We start from the raw sequence: 18,749 nt of genomic DNA, 5'->3' as shown, positions 1-18,749 counted from the left end.
GAGAATCCGGTTGTGGCCGTAGACGTTTCAGGGTCGTGGTGTATTTGACATGAACTGGTCTCCCGGTATTGAGCTGTCTGAGCTTAACTCATCTGGCTCACTACTATTTAGAACCAACTGCTGCTTTGGATAGGCCCCAGGTAGCCCTAACAGCCCACAGTTAACGGTTTTGTGAAGGTGAGTTGCGGGGCACAACAACGTAGGCCACTAAATGAATGCACAATCCTGGGCTTAGGTGAAATGTGCATCAGTTAGGGCGAGTGCAACATCTCACTGCTTTGGTGCTTAAACACTGGATTGGCCCCCAAGCAGGCTGAAGAGGCAATGGGTGTAAACTCTAGTTCAGGAGCAGGATTCAAACATGGCGGCGCGGGGGGTGGGGTGCAGGGGTCGGGTCCCTGGTGGTCGAGCAGTTGAGAATTTTGAACTGCTGTAGCCTGGGTTCAGTCCCTGGTCTGGGAACAGATCCCACATCCCACTGTGACCAGTGCCTCTCTTAGCGCCACAAAATGACGTCTACTTGGGATCCTTAACAGGATGTGTGTCCCATGGTCACCCAACTGCTCTTACCAGCTGAGGACCCAGGTGCCCTGTACCCAAAGGTTTTTTTTGCTCCTATTGTCTAAATGGGATTAAGGAGAAATAACTTGGATGCTTATCTAGTATTTGACATGAAATATTTATTTTGTGAAACAATGCAAGCGATTATAAATCCCCACATAACTATTTGATTAAGTGCAACAGGGTACAGTCGTGTGTAATCTCTCACAGTAGTGCATCTAGTCCTTTGCCTTTATTGCACAAAAAAATTATAGAAGATCAGTGAACAAGACATGCGGACTGACAGAGTAGCCTACACAGTGAGAAATTAGAACAGTACACCAACTGGAATGATCCAATAATTTAAGTCAAATGTTTTAATGGTGCCATTAAAGTAATCAAATAAGGGTTCAAATATATATCTTTTCAATATATTAATTTCTTTAAAGTCATGTTCAGGCAAGGTGCTGTTTAAAAAACCACTAATGAGCTCTGTCCACAGATGTAAGTTGTCAAAAGTTACCCAAGTTTAATGTTGAATGCAGCTTTAAACAAAAAATTGTTTTAGATGTACTTCTCAAAGCAAATTATACAATTTGCGAGAGACTTGAAACTTGTAAACTAAACATTCTGACACAAATGCACAAAATAAAAGTTGGCAACGTTAAAGAAATGAATGTCACATTAATGTTGAGATCTCTAGTTTTTGATGTTGAGCAAATTTTGGTCTTGACTCAAGATGAGAGCAGCTCTCTGTCTTGGCCACCAGAAAACATCCCCAACCAATTAGGTTAACAAAGCATTTAAGATGCCTACATAAAGCTTCCCAGAGCTCTGGCTTTCTGGCCCCACCCCAATCCAGTCGTAAAGTTTGATAGTCTCACATGCTCATGTCTCAGGAAAATACTTGGAATTAGTTAGCAACCATGTGATTGTACCTTGTTGGTAAAAGGCATGGGATGGCTTGATCCATGGCTTTGCCTAATGTTCACATAAACCTGCTGTTCCCACCACAGCTGTGCTGAGTATGTGCCATGGCTGCTTGCTTCCCAAACGCACAGTAAGGTGCCATACTTCTCTATCACCAGAGAAACTGCACACAATCCCGCTCCCCCACCTCCACGCATGTGACCGCACTGCCGATCTCAGAGTGTGAGGGCTGTATCACACAAACCAAGTGAGACGCTCCACTGCACTGGCTGCCTGAGGAAAAGCTTTGGAGGCAGCTGGAAGGCAAGGGGAGGCCTTCCAGTTGTGCGGCTTCGCTCTTAAAAGTGCCCTTTGCTGCCACAAAACCTGGAAGGCTCAGAACAGCCATGGTGTGCGTCACCTGTAGTCTCTGGATCCATCACGATGATTCTTCCAGCTTCCTTTGCTGAGTCAAAGCCTTGGCAGCAGACAACATGGACCCTCACAGTGGGGTGGGCACCGGTGGGTGGAGGGCAGAAGCTCTGGCATAAGGAAAGGCCAGTGCTACAGTCTGGATGGCAGCCAAGAACCCCACACCTCGAGCCTAGATCTCATAATACTGGGAACACCAGGTCTGCACCTGTCACAGCTGATCGGCAGCCTCCACAGGTGGGTCTTTGAGGAGGCTAGAAGTGGAGCGAGGATCCATGGCTGAGTGCATGATAGGGATATAAACATCATCCATGTTTGGCATGACAAAAACTTTCTGTGGGAAGAAGGAACAGCCATGTGGGAGAATGCTCTGTTTTCTCCGAATTCACCTACTCTGTCCTGAGAATTTTAGGCTTTAGAGAAACTAGTTTGATTTTCCTCTTTTTGAGGGCTGCACCTGTGAAATATGAAAGTTCCCGGGCTTGGGGTCAAATCAGAGCTGCAGCTGCCGGCCTACACCACAGCCACAGCAACACCAAATCCAAGCTGCATCTGTGACCTACACCACCGTGCCAGGTCCTTGACCCACTGAATGAGGCCAGAGATTGAACCTACATCCTCGTGGATACTAGTTGGGTTCTTAACCCACTGAGCCACAATGGGAACTCCCATAGATAAGCTTTTAAAATGCATATGAAACAAGTTTTCCTAAACATTCTAAACTAATTCCTCTGTGATATTTCGAAAGCACTGAGGAATCAACCAGTGCATGAACACAAGAACCCAGTAAGCTCTGAAGCAGAAGCAGCCTCTGCTTTCATGACATATAATTATAAATTGATAAATAACATTAAGAGAATTGGCATAAGCTGCTCATAGTATTTCCAAATTACTGTATCCAGAACACATACTCCAAGTGAATTTATCCATTTAAATCCTAGCAACAGAAATGTAAGCTTTTCTCCCCCCCAAACCAGAACCAGATAAAGCTACCGGATGAAAGAAATCCTACTATAGCGATAACTAGTGATTGACAGTAATGGTGCTTTGCCCATCTGTTTATAAACTAATTCTGTATAAGTCAATTTTGGCAGTATATTCAACTTCAATGCTTTCATACACAAGCAAAAAAGTGGCTGTGGAAGACTGCAAGCTGTCACTCTTCAACTCCCCAACCTGCCTCAAAAATACCAAGCACCAAAGTCTGCCCCCAACAGAGAAGACCCACTCAAGTCCTAACACGGGATCTAGGGAGATAAGAAAAAGAACTGAAGGCGTGAAGCTGTCTTATCCCTAATTAGGTTCAAAATACTTTTCCTTTTGGAGATGAGCTTAAACTTTCCAGAAACTGGGTTTTAGTGTTATTTAATCTATAGCTTTTAAATAAAAAAAGTATAATTTTAAAGACAATAACTCAAAATATACTACTGCAAAAGTAATATGGGTCTTCTTCCAAAGGTGGAATTAACTACAAAGTAAATAAACTGTTAATCCATAAGAGCTTAAAAGACAACTGTGCCTTAGAGATCCAGTAGAAATTTGATAGCAATAGCCCGTTCCAGGGCCTTCACTACACTGCTGTTACCTTTGCTGGTAGAATACAGAGGCAGGCTTGGAGAAGGAGCCCTGGCTTCATCAACTCCAAGACGACCCTACAGATTCGCAGGGGAGGGACGGGCCTGGTGCATCTTTGGAACCGGGGTAGATGGCGGCTGCACACGAAACCGTTTCCAGGCATTGTTTGTGGAAACAAACCAAGCAAGGCGGGTACTACACAGGGGCAGAAGCCACTTCCCTGATTACAGGCTAGGTGCCACCAGCCAGCCAATTCCAGGCCCCACCCTGGGGAAAAGTCCAAAGTCAGTCTCAGCAGATGGACGCTTACGCCTTGCCAGGCCTTTGCACTTTGGCCCCTACCCTTTGGGTTTCCTCTGAAGACTATTTACCAGGGTTCTGTGGGTGAGTTTCGGGGGTTTTGAAACTATCCCTGAAATTTTATGCCTGTTTGATCACATGTGTACTTTCCCGGGATGAGGGGCCACAGCGCTCATCAGATCCTCCCAGGAGGATCCTGACCCACATGAATGAAGCTCAGGACCCCCGTTCTACCCAGAGCTTTGAGGGTCAGAGTGAAACACTACAGGGCACTGCCGGTGTACCTGAAACTCTTGCTCCAGTTTCTTCTCTATCCAGTCTGTCACATGGACTAAAGTCACTTCTCTCTCTCCAAGTTGTTGGCCGAGCTTTCAGCTCTATATATGGTGGCTTCCGGAAACCATACCTTTTTGAAGAAGACAAGTAATAATCACACTTAGAAGCAAAGAAAGGAAGTAGACAGGACTAAGGGCAAATATTCTTCATTTATACAAGGCTCTATCACTACTTCAATGTTCTCTTCTGCAAATCCCTTCTAGAAAACAATTCAGTGCTGCAAGTATGTATTGTGACTTCCCCGTGTCCCTGAAGCCAGGGCTGTGGTGATTGAAAACAGTGCTGATAAAACTAAGAAAGCCAGGAAATGCCACTGGAAAAGTCTACGACCTGGGCATTGTTTTCTGGTTTTTGTTTCTCCTAAAATGGCAAGGATCTTTTTTGTTTCTATTTTTATGAAAGTAGTATACTGTCTGTACAAAACCCAAAACATACACATGTATAAAGCAGAAAATAAAAGACTGTCTCTCTCTGAATCTTGTTCCCGAGATAGGAGCATTGAGAGGGAGCGGGTTCCCACACTCCTAACGGCATATGTAAATAGAGAACAGTCTATAACCTGCCTTTTCATTCCATACTCCATACTGTGATTATTACGGCCTTTCTTTTTTTTTTTTTCCCAGCTGCGCCCATGGCACATGGAAGTTCCCGAGCCAGGGAAGGAATCCGAGATGCAGCTGAAATCTATGCCACAGCTACAGCAATGCTGGATCCTTAACCCACTGCGCCGCAGCAGGAACTCCCTATTATAGCCTTTCAGTGGAGCAGACTGGCACTCAGAACTGTTGGTGTAGGTCGCATATGTGGCTCGGATCCCAAGTTGCTGTGGCTGTGGTGCAGGCCAGCAGCTACAGCTCCAATTCAACGCCCAGCCTGGGAACTTCCATATGCTGCAGGTGTGGCTCTAAAAAAACTCTTTTTTTTTTTTATTAGGCTTGGACAACAGCATAGTAAGGGAGTTCCAATTGTGGCTCAGCAGAAATAAATCTGACTAGTAGTGTCCCTGAGGACACAGGTTTGATCCCTGGCCTTGCCCAGACTCGGCTTGGATCTGGCGTTGCTGTGGCTGTGGTATAGGCCAGCAGTTGTGGCTCAGATTGGACCATGAGCCTGGGAACTTCCACGTGCCACACGTACAGCCCTGAAAAATAAAAAAGCAAAGAAATAAATAAATAATATGGTTTTTTACTTGGGAACACCAATATCATTATTAAATGATGAATTGAAAAATTTTGGAGTTCCCATTGTGGCTCAGTGGTTAATGAACCTAACTAGCATCCATGAGGATGTAGGTTTGATCCCTGGCCTCGCTCCGTGGGTTAAGGATCCGGTGTGCCATGAGCTGTGGTGTAGGTCCCAGATGTGGCTCGGATCCAGCGTGGCTGTGGCTGTGACTATGGCTGTGGCGTAGGCCAGCAGCTGTGGCTCCGATTTGACTCCTAGCCTGGGAGCCTCCATTTGCTGTGAGTGCGGCCCTAAAAAGACCAAAACAAAAAACAAACCAAAAAAACGATCTTTTTGTGATCATTTCTACAAGCCCTTCTGAACACTAAGGATGTACACCAGCGTGGTGCTTTCACTCCGTAACAGAACACAGCGATCTTTTTTTCTGGGTACAAAAAGGTTTATGGTACCATGAGGTCTTTTATGCAATCCTCTATACCCCTCTGCATGTTTTATGGGACCTGAATGTCAATTTAAAACTGAGACTTATAGATAGTGATTTCCTTCTGCCTGGCCCATGAATAATTTAGCTCAGTGATTCTCAATCCCAACTTAGTCCCCAGCCGCTGAATCCTGGCAGCTGGGCAGGGCATAGCTTTAACGAGTCCCCAGGTGACTGTGCTATGTAGGCGGGGTTAAGACCCACTGGTTCATTCAAATGACAGCTCTTTGGGTAGACCTTCTACCGAAACTAGCAAGCACACGTACGGCCGCCTCAACATCCAGGTCTGACCTAGGGGAGTCTTCCCTAACCACCCAGGACTCTTTGGGATATGGGATCCCCATCTGAAAAGGAGGCATAATGATGGCCCTACCTCTGCGGGATGCTGTGAGGACTGGCCAAGAGAGGAACTCAGACCGCAGGCCAGACAGAGGGTAAGAGCTCTACAAGTGACAGCTGTTCTTACTGCTGGTAGGGTTGGCTTCAGGAAGGAGGAAGACCAAGAAGAGAAACAGCTCATTCCATAAACTTCACCTATTTTTTTCCTAAATATCCTTTTCCTTTTTTTCCTTTTTTTTTCTTTTCTTTTCTTGGCTGCCCAGCAGCATATGGAGTTCCCAGGCCAGGGCTCAGATCCAAGCTGCAGTTGTGACCTAAGCCACAGCTGTGGCACACTGGATCCTTAACCCACTTGCCGGGCTGGAGATCGAACCTATGTCCCAGTGCTCCCAAGATGCCACCGATCCTGTTGCGCCACAGCAGTAACTCCTCTTTTTTTATTTTTCTTTTTGGCTGCACCCATGGCATGTGGAAGTTTCCAGCCTAGGGATCAAAACTATGCCACAGCAGCAACTCAAGTCACAGCAGTGACAACACTGGATTCTTTTTTTTTTTTTGTCTTTTTGCCTTTTCTAGGGCTGCTACTGTGGCATATGGAGGTTCCCAGGCTAGGGGTCTAATTGGGGCTGTAGCCACCGGTCTATACCAGAGCCACAGCAACTCGGGATCCAAGCCACATCTACGACCTACACCACAGCTCACAGCCACGCGGGATCCTCAACCCACTGAGCAAGGCCAGGGATCGAACCCACAACCTCATGGTTCCTAGTCGGATTCATTAACCACTGTGCCACGACGGGAATTCCAACACTGGATTCTTAATCCACTGAGCCACAAGGGAACTGCTAAATTTCACCTATTGACTATAATGCTTCCAAACGTGTAATATATGTGAATTCACCACTCACAGAAGAAAGCAGAATCGGATTTACAACTAACATTAAGGTTCCACGAAAAACGTTTGAAAGTTCTTCTTCCAGGAGAAAGTGGTAAGCGGGCTGGGAATTTTACGGTCACGCGACGGGGGAGTCGCTGGCTGTCCCCGAGGGGCCCCTACGCACCATATCCGGTCAGTTGCGGGAGGTGGGATGTTGACGGCCAAGGTTCCTCTGCACTCCTGCACTTCCACCGTCAGCAGCAGGGGCGTGTTGGAGACCTCTTCCATCTTCTTTTTAATGAACTCTGTCTCCGTTGCTTTTTGGAAATATTTTGACTTGGTAATTTTATCAACAAACCTCATAATTTTACTTGTTCGATGACCTCCCACGTACCTTTAAATGAGGGACACAAATGAGTGTTAGTATAAGCTTTGCTGCTTCACAAACAAAAACTTGGTGGCTCCGTGTTCACCTCACTCCAGACCAGAGTTTCTCGACCACCGTTTGACACTGTGGACCGGGTGACTGCTGGTTGTGGGCCCTGTGCTGTGTAGGATGTCTGCAGCAGCCCCCGCCTCGGCCTGCTAGGTGCATGTTCCCCCACAGCCGAGACAACAAAACACGTCTCTGGACATGGCTAAATGTTCCCTGAGGGGGATAGCAGCACCCCCAGTTGAGAACTACTACTTTAGACAAGGTGCAGACATCAGACAGAGCCTGAGCCTTGTCAGGGGACAGCCAGACCCAGCTCTCACAGTGGAAGCAGGGAACGCACCTTCAGATACTGAATATACAGCCAGTGTCCTCTTAAGAGAAACCTCACCATCTCTCTCTAACGACTAAGAAGCCATGCTGCATCCACAGGGACACAAAACAGGAATTAACTGACTGCCTTTGAGACGGTGTCACACAAACTTTGAGCAGCAACTACAGCTTAGAAACAGCTGAAGAAAAAAGCCATATCAACCTGATATGCTATCAGGCCAGGAATGCAAGTTCGGCCTATCTACCTAACACTGCCCTCAGAAGACGATGTTTGCTTCTTAAAATCCTCCACAGTTCCAGAGTGCCAAGAATAGTACACACATGTGTGTAGAGAAAAGCGATTATTCTCGAGAAGGTCCTGTGGGTAGAGTTTAAATAATGCACACAAACTTTAGTGCCAACTCCTCAAGCAGGTGAATTCTCTTTTCATCTTCTGTAGGATTTCAAAGGTAAATAGGTTGATATTTTCTTACAAATGCTTCTGAATCGCCTGGTTTCTTTACTGTTTTAGTTTTCGTGTTTTTTTTTTGTTTTGTCTTGTCTTTTATCTTTTTAGGGCCACACCTGAGGCATATGGAGGTTCTCAGGCTAGGGGTTTAATCGGAGCTGTTGCTGCCGGCCTACGCCAGAGCCACAGCAATGCCAGATCCAAGCCATATCTGTGACCTACATCACAGCTCACAGCAACGCCGATCCTTAACCCACTAAGCAAGGCCAGGGATAGAACCCACAACCCCATGGTTCCTAGTTGGATTCACTTCCATTGTACCACAGCGGGAACTCCCTGTTTTAGTTTCTTCACTCACTTTAACTAGTTAAAAATCCTTACAGAAATCAGCTGCCAAAGCTTTGTGATCATTATATAGTCCAGGTAACAGACAAAGGGAGCCCCAAAAATGAAGTCCATGATCCAAAAGATCAAAATTCCCCAAAGAAATCATCTGAACGTTTCAGCTTCATGGAAACTGAAAGCTCAACAGAAGCAAGTAGAACCTGAGACCGGGTGGAATGCTCCCCACTGGCACCAGAGGGAGGTGTTGTTTCATTTGTACTCCTAGTGATAAACGAGCCCTTCAATTCTCTCTTATTTACTCAAATGGCCAGAGAAAACCTTTTTGGTCTGGACCCTTTTTTATTTTTTTGCTGTGCCCGAGACACGTGGAAGTACCTGGGCTTGGGGTCGGACCCGCACCACCCGCAGCCACACAAGCCACTGCAGTGACAGTGCTGTCTCCTTAACCTGCAGGGCCACAAGGGAGCCCCTGGACCTTCTTAAGGAAAGCTATGTGGGTCTTTTATTTTGGGGCCCCGACTTTTAAGCCTCTAGCTTTGAGTTATTAGTGCAAACGCCATGCACTCGATGTGAAGGAGGAAGATCATAGAGGAAAAGGCAAAAAAGCTCTCAACTTGCCTCCCTGACCCCCAAAGCTGGATCCACTCACCCTTCTGCCCCTGGGAGAAGCGGCTTGTCCCCTGCGCTGGGCTCTGGTGCGTCGTCTTCGTCAGAGGAGCCAGCACTGGAGGACTCCTCGTCGCTGTCGGCCAGACAGAACGCCCTGGGCCTGCAACTGAGCAGGGCAGAGTCAGCACGGCAGCCCGCCCAGCACCAGGCTCTGCTTAGAAAGAGCACGCGCTCCACCCCCACTACTGCCGGTCACCACTCTCCACCACCCGCCCCGCCCAGAAGAGGCCCAATCCAAGGGTCCTCGGATTGGCCTGGCTCCCCGGGAGACTCTTCAGCGCCGAGTCCCCTGGCAGGACCGCAGAGGACTTGGGCCTGAAGGGTTCGACTCTGCGCATGCGTCGGAAAGACAGGCGGTGGGAGCGAGATGCAGTCACACAAGATGCAGTGATTTCGTCAACAGTGCAGCGTGGCCGATGGGAGGGTGAGTGGAAAGAAGGATGGTTGCACGGGTCAGGTGAGAGCTCATGTTGGTGACATGACCACCTCACAGGTGACGGGGATGTTCAGGCAAGTCCCCTGACTCGCTGAGTTCAACAACATGATGCGTTTGGGCCTGGTTACCTCCAGGTTAGATTTGGCTCAAGAATCCTTCCTGAGATTACTTATCTTACCCCATGCCTGCCCCAGCTCCTGAAGGTCACAGAAAAGAGCCAACAACCACAGGGTACAAATCTCAAGGGACTCGAGGGAGCAACTGATATGAGGACTCAGGAACTTCCCGGAGCAACTAATTTAAAACCTTTTTTAAATGAAGTAATGAAAAGCTTCACCCGAGAGCAAGGTCCCTCATTAGTCTTTCCAGGTGGATCCCTGGTCTCCAGAGGCCTGGGGGCTGCTGGGTCACCTGCAGTGGTGAACGATCAAGCTCCCCTGTGAGGGTACTGGGTGGGGTGGGGGTGGGGGTTCCTGGCTGAGCTTCAGCCACACAAAAGGCGGCTGCCTCCTCTGACGGTGCCTTTGCTTCAGAGGGGCAGATGGCAGAGCCCATCTCTGAGGCTCAGAGACTTAAGGGGGATGAAATGAACAAGGGACAGAGTAGCCTTTGAACACTGTTGAGCTACCAAACGGTGGCTAAGCAGAGAGTGGACCTTGTATTTTTGACGAGGACAAAATCACCAGGATGGGGGAAGGTAACACAGCTTAGGTCTCATCTCCCTGCTGGTATAACCCTTTGGGGTCTTCCTCGGGTGATGTCCTTGAGCTACCAGACGCCCACGGGGACAGCCATCTTCTGGCCAAAAGGGCCAAGGGCACCCAAGGGCAGAGCACGCCTGGCGATGTTGAAGGCCCAGCAGAGGCCCCAGCACTGAGAGGAGGGTACTGAAATCTCCGCCTGAAACAGGAGCCCGGCTGTAAGAAGACCGCACGAATATTCTCCCTGGCAGGACACCCGGATCCTCTCCATCCTGGCTCTGAAACACTAGAGCCAGCGCTCCAGCCAAGCGGCTTGAATGCAGCGTGAAAAGGGGACGCCCTCTGCAGACACAAAAGCCTCCTGTCCCTGGCCGCGCGGGGAGAGCACCTGACGACTCCTCCTCCTCGCATCAGACGCCTGCCTCCTCCAGGCGATGCTCATGTGTGTCCTTCTGAGCTTTCAGGGTTAGGCGGCCCTCACTGAGCTCTTCTGTGGGAAATGTACAGAGCAGAATATGATTCCCAAGAAAGCCTACCCTGGGTCTTGGGATGCAAGAAGTCAGGGAGGTAAAGCTCCAAAGATAACGGGACCGTCTCAGAAACGCTACCCCCTCCATCGCTAACATGGCCGTGCCCCCAGCTCAGACCTGGTGCTGCCAGGTAAGGAGTCTACACAGCACAGAAGGCTGCCTTACTATCCTGGACCACAGTGAAGCACGCAGAGCCACCGCCCCCTCCTGTCCCCACTGGTATTTGTCATCTGGCAGCCTCCAGACCTGAAGGAAAAGATGCCAAAGGCTGAGCACTGCAGTGAGCTCTTGGGTTCCTGAATTAATCCTCTGCGGGACAGAGAACAGGACACATTTTGTGGCTTGAAGTTAATAATTTAGACAAAGCTGTATCAGTTAAAACACATCAGATGACATGAAATTCTGACTCTGACCAAATGGCACCTCTCCCTCTGCATGGGGAGCTGTGTTATGCAGCTCCCAATTCTTACTCATTAGGAGGGTAACTAAATGTTTGGCTGATATTCAGGTTTTATAACTAAACATGCATTTTGTGATCTCAACCTTATGATGCCAGCATGAATTTCAGAGAAAGACACCTGCACAGTCTTATGTAAGATGTGTTAGAACATGACAAGCCTATTTTTTAAAGCACATCTTCAAACTCCAGATGAGTGTGATAGCCTTTCAAAGAGCCACCTTACAGGGCTTATTCCAGTTCTGCTGCCTTTGCTAAAAATCTTTTTAGGAAATGTGCTTGGAGTCAGACACATAGGAAAAAGTGAATCATTTCACCCTTTTTTTTCCTTGGGGGGGGGTCTTTTTGTCTTTTCAGGGCCACACCCACGGTATATGGAGGTTCCCAGGCAAAGGGTTGAATCAGAGCTGCAGCCACCAGCCTACTCCAGAGCCACAGCAATGCCAGATCCGAGCCTCATCTGTGACCTACACCACAGCTCACGGCAACACAATCCTCAACTCACTGAGCAAGGCCAGGGATTGAACCCACATCCTCATGGATGCCAATCGGGCTCACTGACGGTTGAGCCACGATGGGAACTCCAAAGAACGAATCATTTTATCACTGATACTTTTTTGTTGTTGTCTTTTTGCCTTTTTGTCTTATCTAGGGCTGCACCCACGGCATACAGAAGTTCCCAGGCTAGGGGTCCAATCCAAGCTATAGCCGCCAGCCTATGCCACAGCCACAGCAAGGTGGGATCTGAAACGCGTCATTGCAACCTACACCACAGCTCATGACAACACCAGATCCTTAATCCACTGTCGCGGCCAGGGATCGAACCCACAACCTCATGGTTCCTAGTTGGATTTGTTCACCACTGACCCACAACGGGAACTCCACTGATACTCTGTCTTGACCTAAACATTTTATTCTTTACTCTCACAATCACTGCCACCTCCGAATGACTTCTGGCAATTTCTCAAGAATCCGATACATCTACAAAGTAGGATGATTTGCCCTCACTCAGAGTAGTTAAAAAAAAAAAAGTCACAGACTCCAGAGGTAACTCAAAAGCTGCTCCCCAAAAACGCTTTAAGTGAGGTGAGTAAACAGGTCAGCGAGGCGACTGCCTTGACGGAACCACACTCATCAGAGTGTGTTCATTTTCTGTGAGAAAATCGGCCCCATACATTTGCCACAGACACACACACGAGAGCGCCCACCCAGAGCTGGCCCGAGTCGTAGCGAGGGCGACAGGCACGGGGCTCCCGCACGCGGGGCTGGACTGCGCACGGCTGGCCCGAGACGAGGTGGTGGGCGCGGCTACACACGGGGACTCGCCCCCTGCCAGGCTGCAGGGGCAGAGCGGGGCTCCCCAAGCGCCTTTCCGGAAAGGCCCCTCCAGGGCCGCCATTCATGCCCCTCGCGGGCCCCTCGGCGGCCCCAGGCCACTTCCTGAGGGCTGCCCAGCGCACCTCCTGGACTCCGTTTTGAGCGTCTTCCTGCCCCAAAGTTACCGTAACTACCTTACGTAACAAGAAGCTATTTGAAGATAAAAAAAACTAAACGAAAACTGGCTGCAAATACAAAGTGTGCCCGCAGGTCAAAGGGAAAGGCCTCACTCGGGGGCCTTTCTCACCACCACCCGCAGGGTCACGCGGGGAGGACAGGAACGAACTTTCCGCAGGCCGGCAGGACTCCCCACGGCTTGAGCAGCCTCCCCTCTGGGCCTCCCTACGGGCGCAGGCCTCTGCACACTTGCAGGGGGACCGGGAACGACAGGGAGGCAGAGCAGAGGCCCCGCCAGAGCAGAACGGCAGGCGGACAAGCGGCCGGGGGCTGGAGGCAGGGCCTGGAGGAAAGGGCCGCCGGCGGCTCTTGGCACACGCTGCTCCAGGAGAGGCTTCCTCCAGGAGAGTCAGCCCCGGAGATCACCGGCTCAGTCACTGCCACCGTGTGGGACTCTGCCTCGGCTCGGTATTTAGCCTCAGGGTGATTCTGCAGCTCGAGACGGAGACGTGGACGGATTAGCGATGGGGGCTCTCCGAGCTCCCAGAAATTGAGAGCCAAATGGTGCGTGTGCACGCGTTTTCTGGGGGAAGGATCCAGAGCTCTCAGATTCCCAAGGGGGTCCTTTATTCAAAAAAGGGTTAAGGGTTCAGTTTTCCAGCCTTTTTCTTCCAAGTAAAGTGCTTTTAGATTGTATTTTCCCTTGCTTTTAAAATTAAATGATAGCCAATTACACATCAACATAAAATTTAACACCCTCACAGGAAGAAGCAAAACATTTTATACCAGGCTGTACTGGGAAAAAAAAATATATGGTACTTTAGATATATAAGTTAAATATACCACTATATTCCTAAAACAGGAATTTTTTTCTGTCTAGAGAAGCACTCCTTTCTGATCAGCCAGAGTTTATACACTTGAAATGATCGCATGATTGACAGTGACTGTGGAAGGCTCAAGAGGCAAGAAGCTCAGGGATCTGGTGGGGGGCGGGGGGCCACCTGCTCCCAAGACCCCCGCCCCAGCCTCCCGTGGAGTCCCAGCAGCTCCGTGTACAAACGGATTCCCAGCACAAAGGTTTCTGACTACCGTCTGCCCTGCCCCACGCCCGGTTAGTGAGACCTCATTTCCAAGGTTGCTTCTGCCTAAGGTGTTTTTTATCGGCAGCTGGTTCTGCAACCCTGTTGTCACGAGGCTGGGTGACTGGTGCCTGCATGGTGGTGAACGGCGCTGGGGTGGGGGCATCCGGGGACAGAGGCTGAGTCTGACGGGAGGACTGGTTCAGGATCCGGCAATACAAATCGGGGAAGTCGCTACGACCTTCCCCGCCAGGAAAGCCGCTTAAATGCGCCTGATCACAGCCCTCTCGGGTCTACAAAGGGTGACTTTATGTCCAGGAACATGATGAAAGGACGGGCTTCCTCATGGTGTCACGTGGGTCCAAACAAGACTCAGCACTGACAGGGTATGAAATGCTGCATGGAGGGCTGATTAATACCACTCACCGGAAAACACAATCCACAGATTGCCGGATCCAAACACATTTTAACAAACAGTAGAAAAGTGAAAGGAAAATAGCACAGATATAGGTTAGATTGTGTATAGCAGGTAAAGTTCTCCAATAATTAAAATAGGAACACTTTCATTAAGTCACCTGGATAAATCAGAATCACGTCAGAAAGAACATTCTCAAACATGTGACCAACTCCCTCCACCTACCCTGCTTTTACCACAAGTCTGAATACAAGCCTTACTTAGGTCAGTATCAGAACTAAGCGGAAATCTAAGAGCCAGGATCTATATTCAGATCTTGAAAAGGCGGCTCCTTGTGGCATTTTCCTATCATTGTTCTGTTAATTCCACGCACACGGGCTAAAGGTGTAGGGAGTAGTAGATTCTACGCTCATTTTTAGTTTGGTTTAAAAAATATATATGCACACACACACACATGTTTAGTTTGGTAATATATCTAATAATATATATTTTTAGTTTTGATAATCTAATTTAAATAGGTAGTCTAGAGGCAGTAATTTTTAAGGTGTGTGTGCATTTAAAAGTTCCACCTTATCCATTTTAAGCGTCTAAGAAAAAAAAAATCAGCCTCATTAACTATCTCACAAATTTGGAGTGTTTACTAAATCTGACAAACTGGGCAGCAGATGCAGTATCTTCTACAAAGAGAGGAATTTACTAAGAAAATCAATATTGTATTATTAGAGAAAATAATGTCTCAAACACCTTAGGAGCACCCTCTTGGCTACAAAATCAATCATATAAGTATAAATAATTCTGACTTTGTGATTAAAGCAGACAGACATCCTAAGGACCTTAGCCTGGCCCACATGTTGCTGTCTGTGGCTGCAAGTTGAATGAGGGGTTTTGTGGAGGAGGATTTTCTTCACAAAGCATTTTTATTGTGCAGCCTGCTCTGCTGGTCTCACTCAGTGATGCTTCCCAGGTAATCAATACTGGCTGCCCCAGTGGCAGCACGGAGGCCCAAGGCACTGAGCAGAAGCGGGGACTCACGCTCTGCAGGGGATGCAACCAGGAAACCATGCCCTGAAAGCACTTACACGGAAAGCTCACGCAACATCGGGGCCACTACACATCAAAGCTGCTGCTCAGAGGCTGGAGGGAGAAGCCGGTTCCCAGGGGTTGGATGAGTAATTCATATAGCCCCTTACCCTTCTTTGCCAATTTCTCCAACCTTCAGGGCTTCAACAAGAGGCTCTTACCTAGTTTGGTCAAATTCATTTTGGTCTCAAGAGTCATCAGAAAGGACCCATTGTAGGACATTTCCAAATCGATCCTGAGTCCTGGAGAAATGGTGAAAAAACACAAGGTTTTTTTTCCCCCGGAAAAACATGACTTCTTATAAAAGACAGTATAAAAATTTCTATTTTAAAAGTAGCCAAGTGGGTAGCACATTAAGAGTCAGCAGATAGATGTTGCCTGTATTACTGATGCCTGCAAGCAGGGACTGTCAAAAGAAAAGCTTCCGGAAAGAGTCCAAGCCTTTGGCAAATTGCCAGCATCTCAATATCCATTAAAATGGTCACTGTGAGCTCAGCTTAGATCCTGAAGGGTCCCCATCCTCTGGGTTCTTTTCACGTTAGTAAGAAACACACTCCCAGCAGGAGAGGGCTTGCCCTGGGCCAAGCCAGGCGGAGGTCTGTGGATTCCCAGCTGCTGAGAGGCAGAGGAGAGGTGCAGAAATTTCCCAGCAAGCTGTGCTCTTTAAAGACAATGTGAGAACCAGGGTCTTTCTTTAAAATACCTGTTCTCCTTGTAGGGCTAGGGAGGGGCACAGAAAACAGTTCGGGTCTAGCTTGATAGGATAACTTTTGGAACCCCTTTCATTCTGGAAATTGCGTAGTAAAGGAAACAAAAGAATTTATGTTCGAGCCCCAGGATTATCTCGATAAAGCTGGGTGACCACTTTGTACCTTACCTTAAAACCCTATTTCTTAGAAAAGACACTTGTGGAGAGCATATCTTTGAGGCTTTTGGCTTTACGGAATTTCACTGGGAGGGCCCAGCAGCGAAAGTGGCCACTGACCGGAAAGTCTCAAATGCAAACCGGTCATCTCACCACCTGCTACCTCAGGGTTCCTACGATCCCAGCAGGACAGCCCACACTGCGACCTTTTCTGACTCCAGGCACCTTAACACCTCATGGACTTTCAATCAAAACATGATCCTTCAAGTGGCTGCTTAAATGTTAATAAACGTTTACAGATCCTCTTAAGACAAATGACAACATCTAACAGGAAGCAGGAAATTAATCTAAAACCATTCTTCACCCACAGGTACATTTTCAAACAATTTATAGTAAGTAACCTCTCCGTTCGGCCACCATCTCAGATAAAAGCTTTGCTTAACCTCCGTAAGCACTACTGGTGTATTTCCTCACTAAAGACAGAATAATTTCCAGTTTTGTTTTCACCAATTCTTTTTATCATAATTGAAGGTAATTATTTTCCATGAATGACCTGGTTTAGCTAAGTGATATGCAGATCAATTGTGAAATGGCTTCTTTGCAGCAACTCCACAAAACCGCTTTATTTCTTGCTCACATTAAGTCTTCGAAAATCATTAATTAGCTTATTCTTCAAAGGCACTGTTACTGGAATAAAGGGCACATCTGTTTTAATAAAGACATTTAGTTTGTTAATCACTTCCAGAGAAAGGGGATTAGGGCAAAAGGCTTGACATTAATAGATTTTAATCTCCATATAAATAGAACATCAATAAGGAAGGTATTTATTGTTGTGTATCTCCAGCTTTTTTTAACTTGAGACTCAACAGACTCAAACTACCTGACTGCCCTATGTATTCAGACATAATCATTCCCTTTGAAAATCCTAGTCATGTTTCCAAGACATATTACTAGCGTGTACTGCCTTTGAAGGCTGTCATATTAAAGCACCAGAATTGCACTTGCTACAGAGTAGAAGTTTGGTTTTGTCTGTTTTTTAAATGAGGGATACAGATTCAGGTTTGGTAAATAGCCGGCCATACCGGCACATTCTACCCAGTGGCATGTGGTCCAGCCCCCGGCCGGGAGCTGAGGGTGGGAAGAGGGAAGAGTACAGACACGTGGCCAGGGCTTGGGTTCCACTCCACTGGAGGTTCCCTTGACCTCTGTGCCTCCGCATGGGCCTCCCATCTGCACAAGGGACCACGGGCCTAGACAGCCAGCCCACTTCCGTCCTCCCACGACTGCTGCCCAACCTGGCTTGCTGCGGTTGCCGTGGCCGATAGAAACCAGACCAGAGGAAGCCACAGGGCCTGAAGGAAGAGGCTGCCACAGGGCAGTCAGAGAGAGCCCGTCCAGGTGGGGAGGGGGTGAGGCAGGGACAACGGGCTGCACCTCCGCCTGGGGGATGGGGCCTGTTTTTAAGTCATGCTATGTGTCCCCTGAGGCCCACCCAGGGGCCTTGCTCAGGTCCAGTTCTAAGAAGATATGAAGGAGTCAGAAAGGTGAGAACCTTTAAAAACAGATATAAACTGCAAACATTCAAACACATTATCTATTATGATGTGTTTGCATTTAGATGAGGGGAAGATGACTGTTTTAACATTAGATGCAAAGAAAAACTTGCTTCTGTGACAAAGATTCAGTGGCAAAGAAGTGCCCTGAAAACCCTGGAGCACACACAATCAGAGTTGAGGCCAACCAGTGACATAAAGGCTGAGTCAGGAGCTCCCACCTTGAGTGACCGAGAGACGAAATCTACAGTTACTAGAAAGGCTGCCTTCTCACGGTGTGTGCAGCGGGGCCCTGGTGTGTCTGCGTGGCTCCCTAACCCTGCTGAGCTGAGTGCTCCTCACCTGGGTGAGGCGGGGACAGGGCTTTCTCTTCTGGGCTCTTCGCAAAGGTTAGGACATCCCTGTGAGGCATTTCATTTAAAATACTGCTTCCTACAACCATCTGGTCTTGGGAATGCTCAAGGATAGAAACCGGAAGCTGAGGAGCAGGACCATTTGGCAAGTCTTTACAGAGGAGGGAGGCAGCCAGTCCTGAGAGGTTCTTTGCAAAGGGCAGGAACACAAAGGGTCTCGTCTCGGTCTGCTCGAGCTGCTGTAACAAAACACCACAAACTAGGGGGCCGGAACAGCAGGCGTTTATTTGGCACAGCTCTAGAGGGTGGACGGCCAAGATCAAGGTGCCGGCTGATTCCTTCCTGCGAGGGCTCGCTTCCTGGCCTGCAGGCGGCTGCCTTCTCCTGTGTCCTTACATGGCAGAGAGGGCACAGCTAGCTCTCTGGTCTCTTCTCCTGAGGGCACCAATCCCATCATGACCTCATCCAAACCTAATCACCATCTCTAAAAACCATCACCTTGCAGGTTAGGCCCCAACATGCGAGTTGGGGGGGGAAGGAGGGGGACGCAAACATTCAGTCCCTAGCAATTCCCCCACACGAGG

General features: G+C 48.3%; 1 protein-coding gene across 1 annotated transcript; it reads right to left on the bottom strand.

The window, feature by feature from the left end:
* Positions 1–660: 660 nt before the first annotated feature.
* LOC125114520 (testis-expressed protein 2-like) lies at positions 661–15,624 on the bottom strand. The gene is given in 7 exon segments (XM_047757846.1): positions 661–2,215; positions 4,041–4,124; positions 4,126–4,162; positions 7,159–7,368; positions 9,183–9,308; positions 15,505–15,553; positions 15,556–15,624. Coding segments are annotated over 7 exon segments (690 nt in total). The 5' UTR covers positions 15,617–15,624; the 3' UTR covers positions 661–2,092.
* Positions 15,625–18,749: the final 3,125 nt, after the last annotated feature.

The sequence above is a fragment of the Phacochoerus africanus genome, chromosome 14 (genome assembly GCF_016906955.1).
Source record: "Phacochoerus africanus isolate WHEZ1 chromosome 14, ROS_Pafr_v1, whole genome shotgun sequence".
In the NCBI taxonomy this organism is placed as follows: Eukaryota; Metazoa; Chordata; class Mammalia; order Artiodactyla; family Suidae; genus Phacochoerus; species Phacochoerus africanus.
The sequence above is the reverse complement of the archived record's forward strand: the minus strand, read 5'-3'. Positions and strand labels throughout refer to the sequence as shown.